Source organism: Eulemur rufifrons, chromosome 15 (assembly GCF_041146395.1).
Source record: "Eulemur rufifrons isolate Redbay chromosome 15, OSU_ERuf_1, whole genome shotgun sequence".
Lineage (NCBI taxonomy): Eukaryota > Metazoa > Chordata > Mammalia > Primates > Lemuridae > Eulemur > Eulemur rufifrons.
Genome location: NC_090997.1, coordinates 70,422,607 through 70,435,863, shown reverse-complemented (window position 1 = coordinate 70,435,863; position 13,257 = coordinate 70,422,607). Strand labels below are relative to the sequence as shown.

The following is a 13,257-nucleotide window of genomic DNA, read 5'->3' as shown; positions in this document are numbered from 1 at the left end:
TATCGATGCAGTGAACTTTTGAAGTTGGTGTTGCGGAAAACAAGCTTCACCATTGTGAACTGATTGGATTCTTAGTAATCTAAGTGCACACTCAGTTAGAGGATGGGGTCCAGGGCCAGTGCTAGCCTATATGGTGACTGTGCAAAGGAGAAAAACATACTCATCTTTTTGGGTGGACACAGATTTGTATCAGAGTGGACAGCTTAGCAGAATGTTGGGTAGATTTTAGTCCCCAGTTGGTCGGGTGCCAAGTAAGAACTTTGAGCATGTCAATCATTATTCCATGTGTAACATACACTTTTCCCAGCTTTCCCATATAGATTCTAACAAATTATCACAAGAGAAATACCAGGCAGTCAACACAGGTCCTCATGCTGAGGCTGGGATTAGAGTTGGACCTGGGAAGAGAGTGGATGATAGGTGCCTTCTCTATTTCAAATACCAGCTGGCTGAGCAGACGATGGATCTACCAGTGACACATCAGTGTTCACAAACACATATTTTCATTGCCTATTACCCTTTTATAATTTATTTTTTTCCTTCTGGGCTGTCCTTAATATTTATTTCATCTTGGTTTTTCCTGCATAAAATGGTGAGAAGTCACATAGTGTGATTTATCTTACTTCACAAGTATGGCCTTAGATGTGGCTGTGACATTCTCATGCACTTTTCACATTTGCAGGGTTTATTTCAGTCTATAAATCATGGGTGCTGCTCTATTTAGAGGTATAGGGGGTTGTATTGCCTGGAGTCAGAGCGTTGCAGTTCCATCTTGGCTCCAAACCTATAAAATAATCCCTGAAACCTTAGGTTTGTATAGAATTTAATCAGTGGAATTCATAAACTTTCAACAGGTAAAGTCACTTTGGAAATACGTTAAAACAGATTGAACATCAATGTCATCTGTATCATTTCTCATCAGTGCTTGACTATTGCCATGAGGGAATGTGCTAATCTTTACAACTAACCCTGGTTTATAACTTTGTGCAAAGCCTTGCTAGACAGCTAATCACCACTCTAAGCTCACTACAGTCTGTGACTGCTTGCTGCCTTTTAAAGTGAGATAGCAGCAGCTTTTTTCTGACATTTTTTGTTTTCCAAAGAATGGTTCTTTCCTCCTTTCTTGTTTTGCATCTCCAATGATTCCTCACCTTTTCTCTTCTTTCCCAGGTACCTTTCTTTGTGAGATATGTGAGGCAACCAATATCTGCCTTCCATCAATCAGAAGAAAGTCTTTTCCCATTACAAAACTCACTTTAAAGTTTCCACTTTCCGTTGGCTTTTTTGGCCACAGAAACAGTTTTACTGGTATATAAACACACAAATGTCTTAAGTTGCTTATGGAACACATTTTATAACTTTTTATCTGGTTCCCCTAAGTTCCTCTTAGATTTAGATTTGTTTTAGAATATGGTTGAGTTATACAGTTTCAAGTTACAATATCCTGTATATGAGAATAGAAACAGATCAAATTAAATGGTTTCATCAAACACATATATGAACATATTAAATATATACATATACATGTGTTTTATATTTTTATTCTTACAGAAAAAGACCTAAACATATTAAAACATCCAGAAATGATGCAGACATAGGAAGGTGTAACAAATCAGTTTTCCATAGTAAAAGAAAAGCACCTGATTGTAAGGGCTAACTAGAAGATTGTGGGATGTTTATGATTTTTAAAAAACTTAAAACTTTGCAAGTCGTTTGAATTAAATCAAAATCCAAAAATAAATTATTTTACATAAGGATTCTAAATTATAAACTGACAAATCTTCTTAAAGAATAGGTTTTTAATTCTCAAATACTCCTAGCTAACATTTATTAAATGTGTACTGCATGCCAGAGACTGTCCTAATGAACTATATGTAGTAACACACTTAATTCTCACCAAAGCCTGGTGAGGTGTTGATACTAACAAGTGGCAGAGCTAGAATTTTAACTCGGAGCTGGCAGTCTTAACTACTTCACTTTACTACTTCACAAATAAGTAGTTTAACTTTTCATACTGTTTCCTCAAAATGACTATAACCTAATAAATACATTAGTTTTGTTATGTTTTTATTTCATGTTATGAATTTTTATTGCAATGCAACCAACATAGGTGTTCATTGTATTTCTAAATGTGGGCTGCCATATTCTTTAGACAGTGGGGCCATTATTTGACTAAAGTTAATATCTTTGAAATGCTTTTTTCTCTTCGATTGGTAGTTTGTAAAATATCCCTTGTATTTATTCTTCACTGTGCACCATTCTGTGGTGTAGATTTCCTTGCTGAAACAGAATCTGGAGATTCAGCTTTCCCAGTCTCAGACTTCTTTGCAGCAACTGCAAGCCCAGTTCACACAAGAACGACAGCGGCTTACACAAGAGCTTGAAGAATTAGAAGAACAACATCAACAAAGACATAAATCCTTAAAAGAAGCACATGTCCTTGCATTTCAAACTATGGAAGAAGAAAAGGAAAAGGAACAAAGAGTAAGTTCAATGTGACACATGCTCCAAAGTAATCCAACATCCTAATAATAATTAGCCTTCAGATTCTTAAGAATTCATTTCTTGCTTCAAAAAATTACATATTGTTTTATTTAAATGTGTTTTCTAGGATGTGACTTCCTGATGAGTCACAGTGATTAAACATATATGCTAATTGTATACTACAGCAGATAAATTAGACTAGAATCAACATTTCTTTGCCATCATAATGCCAAATTCATGGTGAGACTCATATACCATATGGCTTTTTATATAGTTCATAGTGATGAAATAAATTCAGTTAAATCTTTTAACATCATCCTACTGAGCTGTAACCATTCTAATTATTAAATACATTTTGTAGATATAATAGTCTTTCATTGAATTTTTAATTTTTCTCTTTCACTCTGGGTCACAGAAAGGAAATATATCCAGGGGATTTATATTTTTTTATTCCAAATTTTTTCCTTCACATTCTTCTTTTCTATGTACAAAACTCACAATTTAAGTGAAATTGGAGACATTTTAAAATAGTATAATTCCTTTGTATATAGCCCTAAAGGCTGTGTGAAAAGTAGTGAAACCAACTCAGTCAGAAGGTATTTAAATCAAATAGATATGTTGGATTAATCATATGCCAGCCAAAGTCTTCTTCGCATATCCATTACTTGGTTCTGTATTAAAATGTTTGACATAGTCTTAGTAAGCTTCATTTTGGTTTAGTTCATTTCTTAACACTGTATTTTTCAATTGCTCCGAAGGACCGTATTATAATTCAAATAAAGATTTGATGGAAGAATGTGCTTTTACTAACAATAATTTTCACCATATATAGTGATTACAGAGAAAGATTGTTTCTTAATCCTTTATTTGGGTTTAGGCACTATTGTAAGAGGTATGTTATAAAGAAATGAGTAAAACAAAAAAGTTGTATTCTTTTTAAAACAATTAACTCTTCCCCATACAATAAGTTGTAGTCTGTTGACCTTATCTAGAAAGTCAAGGAAGTTTTTTTGGTTAAAAATTAGGCCTGATTGCATTGCTAAATAATCTATTTATCAGATACCATTTATGAATTGGAATAGCACATGAGCTCTCATATCAGTATTTTAATTTTACGCATAAGTCTTTTATGGAACTTTAATCATTGTTCAAAAGAAATCAGAACCTGTAATTTTACTGTACAGCTACCTAAGTAACATTGTCTAAACTAAAAGTCCTTTATTTTACTTGTGTTTTAAAAAACCCATGCTTTATTTTTCAGAAATAAAACACTTGTAAAACTGTGAGCATAAGTAGCCAAATAATAATATTAAAAAACAGCATTTTAGAGTAATGATTAAAGAAAGATAGCCGTAATTACAACATGGTATTTTTCTCAGAATCATTTCATGTTATAAATTATAGTTAAAAAAAAAAACAAAACCTTACTGACATGGTTTAATCTCTTACCGTGAAGTGCCTTAAGCTCTAATTTTTTTTTCCTGTGGCCATATGTCTTCTCTTGGTCATAGCCATATGTAGTCTCTTCTCTCTGGCTAGGCTTTTTAAACTAATCACATGAAAGCCTTCCTATACTTTTCCAGCTACCTATTCTCAGAGTTTTTGCTGCTTCTCACAAATGCAGGTGCAAAGAATGGCTCTTGAAAACACATACAAAAGATTTCATAGGATTGGAGTTATAAAAGTCCTCGTAGCTTTTTTTCTAACCAGAAAGAGATCTTTTCTTGGTAATGCCTTCCTCGTCCTCTTTCCTAAGTCTAAATTTGTGCACACAGAAGAATTGTTTATTAATTTTAGGTAGTTTACACCCCGTAGCAGCTTTAGAAAATGATTATATGTATAGGGTCCACATTTCTACTTCAAGCAAAATATACTGAATCAAACTGGTTTCATGATGATTTATTTATTCTACTGAAATGACCCTACTAATTTTTTTCTAATGGTGATTATCTCGTATCTAGTTTTCTTGAAAATGAAGTAAATACACCTTGTATTTCTGAAATAATAACTGAGTTTTGGGAACTACTTTTTATTTTTTTTTTAACATTGTCCCTGAGAGTCTAAACTATTATTTCTTTTATTTGCATTTTCCTTCCTATATTCTAGCATAATAATTTGAATTTGTTTCTCCTGTTCTAGGCTCTTGAAAACCATTTACAACAAAAACATTCTGCAGAGCTTCAGTCATTAAAAGATGCACACAGAGAGTCTATGGAGGGCTTCCGGGTAGAAATGGAACAGGAACTTCAGACTCTTCGGTTTGAATTAGAAGATGAAGGAAAGGCTATGCTTGGTATTTTGAAAGGATTATAATATTGTCATGTTTTATTTGTATATTCTTCCACTTAAAAATTCAATACAAAATCATGAAGTTTTATTTTAAAATTCTGAAACATCAAGATCAATGTCTTAAGTGTGTTGCATATTTTATTTGAAGTTACCAGATGAAGAGGCAAGTAAGGTGGAGCAGAATGGGTAGAACACAAACAGTAGAGTGAGTTCCCCTTGTCTCTCTTGGTACTCTGGCTATGCAAGCAACACCACAGGGGCTTCCATTTGTCCTTGTGGGACTAGGTGGAATCACCTGCTTCTTGAACTTTTTTCCCTTTGATTTTCATGATAGTGTACTGTCCTTACTGTACTCCTACTTTTCTGACCTCTAGCCATTAATCTCATTTGCCAGTCCTGTTTCCACATACATCTGTTAAATATTGCTATATCCAGGATTCAGCCCTGTCTTAGTTTGTTTTCTGTTGCTATAACAGAATACCACAGACTGGGTAATCTATAAAGGAAAGAGGTTTATGTAGTTCACGGTTCTGGAAGCTGGGAAGTCCAAGATTGGTGGCCACATCTGGTGAGGGCTTCATGCTGCTTCATAGCATGGCAAGAAAGGGGAAGGGGAGAGGGCATGAATGCTAGAGAGAAAAGGGGCTGAACTCCCTCACTAGCTAGCCCGCCCATTCCTGTGAGAAAGGCATTCATCCTTCTTAATGACCTAATCACCTCTTTTAAGGCCACACCTCCCAACACCAGGACAATGGCAATCAGATTTCAACATGCATCTCAGAACGGATGACTCATATTCAAGCCATAGTAAGCCCCCAGCCTTCTGATCTGGTTTTTAGTCTTTAGCCTATTTCTGATTGATTGGCTCCACATCCATGGCTCCAGCTACCATCTGTGTGTTGGTGACTCAAATACACACTTCTAGACCAAAGTTCTTTTCTTGTACATTAGATTTATATTTCTTATTGCCTGTTAGATATTCTGACTTATATTCCACATCTTAAAATATCAACTCGCTATCTTCTTATAGTCCAAAATGTGTTTATATTCCTGTACCTCGTACTTAATTAACAGTATCACTATTTACCCAGTTGCCAAAGCGAGGAAGATGGGGGTCACATTCAGCTTTTTTTCTTTCACTGCCACATCCTGTTTGTTCCACTTCGTAGATATTTCTTATTTGTGTTTATTCTTTAGTCCTCTGTCATACTTAGTTTGTGGTCATAGCATTTATTGCCTGGATTACTGCTGGAACCCTCTTGCTGATCTCCTTTCCTGTAGCACATCCTCCAGACTCCAGTCAGTGCGAATTTTGGAATGCTCAGATCTCACCGTGTGACTTCCTACTTTAAATGCTTCAGTGATTCCCCACTTCCTACCTCAGTCCCACCTTCTTCCACTGAAGAAGCCCTTGGCCGGGCGCGGTGGCTCACGCCTGTAATCCTAGCACTCTGGGAGGCCGAGGCGGGTGGATCGCTCGAGGTCAGGAGTTCGAGACCAGCCTGAGCAAGAGTGAGACCCCGTCTCTACTAAAAATAGAAAGAAATTATATGGACAACTAAAATATATATATACAAAAAAATTAGCCGGGCATGGTGGCGCATGCCTGTAGTCCCAGCTACTCGGGAGGCTGAGGCAGTAGGATCGCTTAAGTCTAGGAGTCTGAGGTTGCTGTGAGCTAGACTGATGCCATGGCACTCACTCTAGCCTGGGCAACAGAGTGAGACTCTGTCTCAAAAAAAAAAAAAAAAAAAAAAAAAAGAAGCCCTTGACACCAGGGGAGACTGAATTCATGCTTCCCATGGAGGTCTCAGGAGGAGCCTAAATTGGCTAGCTACAAGCACAGCATTTCTTTGAAGTCTCATGTTTTAGTTTTAAAATTTATAATTTATATTTTATTCACTTATATATCTATTGATTTTAATATAAAAAACAGCTTTTCCAAAAATCTTTAAGTAAAATGCATATTTGAGAAGATAATCATGTATGATCTCCAAGTTCCTTCAGCCATACTGCCACACATACCCCAATTTGAGAACCATGAGCCTAAGGTTAAAGTACAAAGCATTTTGTACTGAAACTTTATCAGACTCTCAGACTGGGTTCCATTTTCTTTCCAATGACCATGTGCACAGTGGCCTTCTGCCATACCAAACCTCTTACAGTTTGCCAGACAGATCGGGTTCTTTCTGCTTTTGCATATGATATCCCTTCTTCCTGAATGCTTTTTTCTTTACTTGAAGAACCACTACTTGGTCTTTTAGACACAAGTTACTGTGACAATTCCTTTGTGACAGTATCCCCAGTTTCTCTCTCCTAGAATATTTGGGTTCTTCCACCACTGTTATTTCATCATACCTAATATTCATCTCTGATATCCCACTTAGTTCCTTGACGTAATGTTTTCCCCTCTAGCCCATGCAATTATAAGGACAGTGTCAAATGTTATTCTTCCTTAGAATAGGACCTGGCATTCCATAAATGTTTCTGGGTTGTATGAAATAGTCAATCCCAATCTGAAATGAAAGTGATGACCTTCCAATCACTAGACGCATTTACCAGCCAGTGCTTAACGTCTTTCAGGGATATTACAAAAGAATTCTTACTTGGATGGGAAGTTGCCTCCTAAATATTTGTGATACCATTCAACTCTAAAATTTTATTATTCTAATAGTGAAAGAGAAGAGGTAAAAACATTTTATTTCCATTAGCACTTTACCTGCAAACTGAAAGCATACACAGAAATACTTTTGTCCATTAACCATTTCAAATTTTTTCATATTCTCATTAAAGCTATATGAACTTTAAATTCATGATAGTATATGATAGTCCATAATGTTTGAATTCATGATCATGTATAAATAATCTATTAATGATTTAATGGGCATATACATGTGTTATAATTGTAAAAATAATATTCTTTGATTTTTATAATTTTTATCTAAAGTATCAATAATATTTGTGAAATTTGCAAAACTTCTTTTTTCCTTTCTTTCCAGCTTCCCTACGCTCAGAACTAAACCATCAACACGCAGCTGCAATTGATTTGTTACGGCACAGTCACCATCAAGAATTGGCAGCTGCTAAAATGGAACTGGAGAGAAGCATCGACATCAGCAGAAGACAGGTAAGATAAGAAGAGTCTGTTCTGTGATGATTTCTTTAATGTGAATAGATTGAGTGTTCACAATTATTTTGTAGTAACTATTATTTTTACTAGTTATTAATTACTATCTATATTGAAGAGTTTTACTTTTAAAAGGAGATAAGTAATTAGACTTCAGTATATTGGTCATAAAATTACATTTTATTTTATGACATTTTAATTGAATGTTTTGAATTTCATTTGCATCTTGGGAAAGTGAACAATGAAATATAAATAATAATAAGAATGAGGACAGCACTGTGCAATAGAAATATCTGTAGTAATGGACCTAGTCTATACCTGTGCTATCCACTGTGGTAGTCAGTAGCCATGTGGGCCAAATATGTCTAGTGTGACCAAGAAACTGCATTTTCATTTTTACTTTATTTTAATTAATTCAAAGTTGAGTTTAAATAGCCATATTGGGTAGTTCAGCTACAAAAGAAGCAGGTCTTCAAGAAGTAAAAAGGTAATTTATATTTCCATATCATTCTAGCACAGGTACTATTTACACTTTTTAACTTTGCTCTTTGGCCAAGTGTCCTCTAATTAGATAGTGTGTGATCTGGAATGTATGTGTGTCTGGATGGATGGATTTTTTAAGCATAGTGCAATTAAAGCTGTTATTTATTACTTTATTAAACTTGACTTTCACTTTGTTAGTCTTCACCTATGTTAAATGATCATCCCAAATCTTCTCTTCATCACTAGAAAGTTTTAAATGAGCCACCTTGTAACCATGGATGGAAGTTATATTCTCTTCAACTAGGCTTACACTGAAATTGACAATGTCTAGGCCTCCAGAATTCAGAAAACAAAAGTGACTTTTAAGGAAAATGGAAGTAAAAGTCAAAAAAAGTGATTTTTAGGAAAATGGAAAGGAGCTTATCTGTCATATAAGAAAACTGCTAGACCAGAACTAAAAACAGACAGGGTCTGCTTTCTAAGCCATGAGAGTGTGTGTGTGTGTGTGTGTGTGTGTGTGTCTGTGTGTGTGTTTTGGGGGAGGGCTTCTATAGATGCAGATTCTTTTTAGATTAAAGGACAATGGTACCAACATTTTACTGCAAGACCATATAAATCTATATAATCTCAGCTGTACCACTGGTTATAAATCATCTTTGAGTACTGGTTTCTTCATCTGTGAAATGAGAGAGATGTGTTCTTACGATCTTTTGGGTCCCTTGTAATGCTGGCATTATTGAAGCTATATCATATAAACACTTCTTACATGTATGGAAAGAGAAGAGACCTTGAGGTTATCTCATTTCAGCAGTTTGCTTTTGAAGAAATGTTAGAATAATTACATTTGACATTCCAGTATTTCATTTTCTTTCCTTCAGATGAACACAAATAAACAGAGCAGATATGTAGAAAATTTTTAAGAATTACTTGTATTTTATAGAGTAAGGAGCACATGTGTAGAATAACAGATCTACAAGAAGAATTAAGACACAGAGAGCATCACATCTCTGACTTGGATAAGGAGGTACAGCACCTTCATGGGAATATAAGTGCCCTAACCAAAGAACTGGAATTTAAGGGGAAAGAAATTCTCAGGATACGAAGTGAATCTAACCAACAGATAAGGTATGCTATCATTACAACAGAAGGAATGTGCAGTGTTATCTGAAAAACTATTCCCACGATATTTAGCAAATTCGTGCCTATTTTTGTGACTAGACTGATCTTCTAGTAAGATATTGAAGACCACTTTTTACTTTAATGACTGTTATAATCCAGAATATAAATGAAATGTTTATATTTTGAATGATGTATTCATGAACTTTGGAAATTGCACATAATTAACTAAAATCTCTTAAAAATGTTATTCGAAAAAGCATTAAAGGAGACAACTTTAATACAAGCTAGAAGATTATAGCAAAGTGAGTAGCTTAATTTAGGCTGTATACATTAATTTTCTATATATTATACGAAAACCATTTCAAATCTGGTAGAGTATAGAAAATTTTGAAAGCTTGACCTCAGAATAACATTTTCTTAACTAAAAATAAATTAAACAGGTTGCATGAACAAGATTTAAACAAGAGACTTGAAAAAGAGTTGGATGTCATGACAGCAGACCACCTCAGAGAGAAAAATATCATGCGGGCAGATTTTAATAAGACTAACGAGCTACTCAAGGAAATAAATGCAGCTTTACAAGTGTCGTAAGTTATATTATATTCAAGAAAATTCATATGTAGATAATAAACTGAGGAGCACTGTGTTTAACCTCAGATTAGCTATTTTGATTCTATTAAAAATGATAGTTATGAAAGAAAACTTTAGTGCTACATTACAGATGGTAATTGCAGTGTGGTACATTCTTTAATTAGGATACGGTAGTTGAATGATGGTTTATCAGCTGCTACGGCTACAAATCTACTAGGATAATACTTATCTACATAATTTCCCTCAGGATCACGAACTATCATGCCATGGTGAAAACTCAAACTATGTCCATTATATAATGTTAAAGGAAAAGAACATATTTTGAACAATATAAATATTATGATCCTATACATACACATATATACACTAATAATACATATTTTACAAAAATGTCAAAATAACTTAAAAAACAAATATAAACTTTTGAATAATAGTAGTTTTCTCAAGAGAATGGATTAGGAGATACTGGAGATGGGAAAGAGCAAAGACTTTTTATTTTCTATACTCAGGTATTTGATTCCTAAAGTAAGCATTTAATTGTGTTATTATTTGCAAAATCAATAAAGGAAAACCATTACAAGTAAAGTTACTGCTCATATGTAGTAACACCAATATTGTTAAAGCCAAAATTTCTAATTCTTGCTTATGTTCTTTAAAAATATTTAATAATTCCTCTCTTTCCTAGACACTTATAAACTGCTGTAATCAAGGCAGTTTGTATTCAATCCATCTCTGTGGCCTAAACCCTGGTACAGTATAACTTATCTCAGAATTAATCTATTCTAAGCTGCTGCTAATGGTTTATTCAATTTTAGTCCATCCTCTCCCTATCAATTTAAAAACATTCATTTAAAAATGTATGTACCTAAGTATACACATACTTCAATAAAGTCACAATTAGTGACTAATCCCTTTACCCTCAGTGTCAAAGTCAAATGTAAATGCTTAGCTCCAATGTGCCTTATTTTACATCATCCAACAACCCTTATTCCCTGTCTACTGTCTTTTTATCAGCCAAGCTGACCTTGGTTTCCTTCTAAGATTCTTCTGTGTCGTCAACTACATTCTAGAGTAACCTCCCACATTATTACTATTTTGATTACCTTCCTCAAATCTAAAAATTATTTCCTCCTATTTCATCCATGTAACCAGGCCAGTCTCACAGTATATATTGTTACATACATAGGACCCCACCACACACACTCTCTCTCACACACACACACATTCAGCCACAACAGAACAACAGCCCCCAGTTGTTGGCATTTATTTGAGTGTCCTCTGAGGTGAGGTGCTTTTTCTGATGGACATATTCAGAATCTTCACATTAGCAAGCACTCAGTGAATGAATGTTTCATGAATTAATTTTATGAAGATTCCCTATCGGCCGGGCGTGGTGGCTCACGCCTGTAATCCTAGCACTCTGGGAGGTCGAGGCAGGAGGATCGCTTGAGATCAGAAGTTCGAGACCAGCCTGAGCAAGAGCGAGACCCTGTCTCTACTAAAAATAGAAAAATTAGCTGGGCGTCATGGTGTGTGCCTGTAATCCCAGCTACTTACGAGGCTGAGGCAGGAGGATTGCTTCAGCCCAGGAGTTTGAGGTTGCTGTAAGCTAGGCTGACACCATGGCCTTCTAGCCCAGGTAACAGAGCAAGACTCCGTCTCAAAAAAAAAAAAAAAAAAAAAAAAGATTCCCCATCTTATTTACCGCTTTATAGTTGCCCTTGAAATGGTGAGGAGACTCGTGTTAATTTTCTAACCACTGTGCTTTTGGTGTTGGCTGTTATTAGAGGTAATGTTTAAATCCTTTTGAGCCACAGTACGAGCTCAGGTATCTGCCTTGTATAAGACCTCATAACCTCATGTATTTTGCAGAAATGAGATATAATAAACCTCAGTGCCTTGGCTGTCGTTTCTCCTGGCCTCAGTGTTATTCATCAGGCAGAGGCTGAAATCCTGGCATCCCCCACTTCATACTCTGAAAAAATATGCTCACAAGAAGAATAACCTCTGTCTGTCCGTGTGTCCTGTCTCCTTAGGAATGTTCCTTTACAAAGAGTAAAGGTCGTGTCTTTGTTTTTACTTTATTCTGTTGTATATGGTTTTGCACATTATGAATTTTCAGTAGATAATATGAATAATAACTTAGTTTTTCTGCATTATGATCATTTTTAATAATTGAAGAATTAGTTTTGCAGATAAGTAAAATATTTATCTGCTTTTTTAGACCCACCTTTCATTTTATACTTCAACTTGGGTCTAAGCTAACTATTTCTTTTTTCACCAGAAACCTGCTGCCATCATATAATTAGCCTCTAGATTTAGGTGTGTACTCTTTTAGATAAAAACAAAACACACATAAAATTTATTCTCACTCAGTGCTTACAACAGATTGTCTGCGATAATGAAAAGATTCTGTATCTGCTCTGTCCAGTACGTAAGCTACTAGCCACAAATGGCTGTTGAAACTGGAACTGTGACTAGTGGAGCTGAGGAACTGAATTTTTAAATGTCATTTAATTTCAATTTATTTAAATGTAAATAGCCACATACAGACTGGTGGCTACCCTACTGGAAAGCAGTTTTAGACTGTTGGATATTTCTGGCCCATATCCTTAAATGCAGCCTGCTTGGATCTGCGGAATGGTTTGGATTTAGACAGAGATGGTGAGCAGGGAGAGTCTGTTCCAGCAGGTGGAGCTGGGGGGAACAGTATCTGAACTATTCCCAGCTGTCGCCAAGGACTAGAGTACCCCACTGAAGTTCCGAATCAGCTGCACCCAGGCTTTAAAGCTTTAAAACCAGAAAAGTGCTGTGGTTTCTTAGAAGGTGGTGGTAGTGGAGGGACTAGGGAACACGGTTCAGCCTGCCAGGCAAAGCCAAGAGCTGAGGAAGCTCTGGAGCAGCTGGAAGCTTCTTGCTTCTGCTCCTGCCCCAGATACTGGTGGACTCCAGGGAAGAGCAGGACAGCAAATCTAAAGGAGAGAAAATGTCCTTTCAGTATTGTAGAAATGGTGATAAGAGTCTACATCTCTTATGGAGTGATTATTAGAAATCTTCTCTAGTGCTGGAAACTAGTCTTTTTAGAGTTTCAGAGAGTTCTATAGAAATTTTATTTTCTTTGGTGATATAGTATCTTAGTAAAAACCTCATATCTAATAAAAATG

At 35.5% G+C, this 13,257-nt stretch overlaps 1 protein-coding gene across 3 annotated transcripts in view; it reads left to right on the top strand.

Moving 5' to 3' along the window:
* FAM184A (family with sequence similarity 184 member A) overlaps positions 1–13,257 on the top strand; it is a 101,481-nt gene that overhangs the window by 77,054 nt on the left and 11,170 nt on the right. For 2 of the 3 annotated variants that reach the window (XM_069488101.1, XM_069488100.1), the window contains exons 9-12: positions 2,272–2,484; positions 4,624–4,777; positions 7,773–7,900; positions 9,324–9,508. In XM_069488101.1, coding sequence (XP_069344202.1) covers positions 2,272–2,484; positions 4,624–4,777; positions 7,773–7,900; positions 9,324–9,508 — 680 coding nt within the window. Of the gene's footprint in view, positions 1–2,271; positions 2,485–4,623; positions 4,778–7,772; positions 7,901–9,323; positions 9,509–9,942; positions 10,090–13,257 lie in introns of all 3 variants that reach the window. The other variant, XM_069488099.1, reaches the window with a different exon arrangement.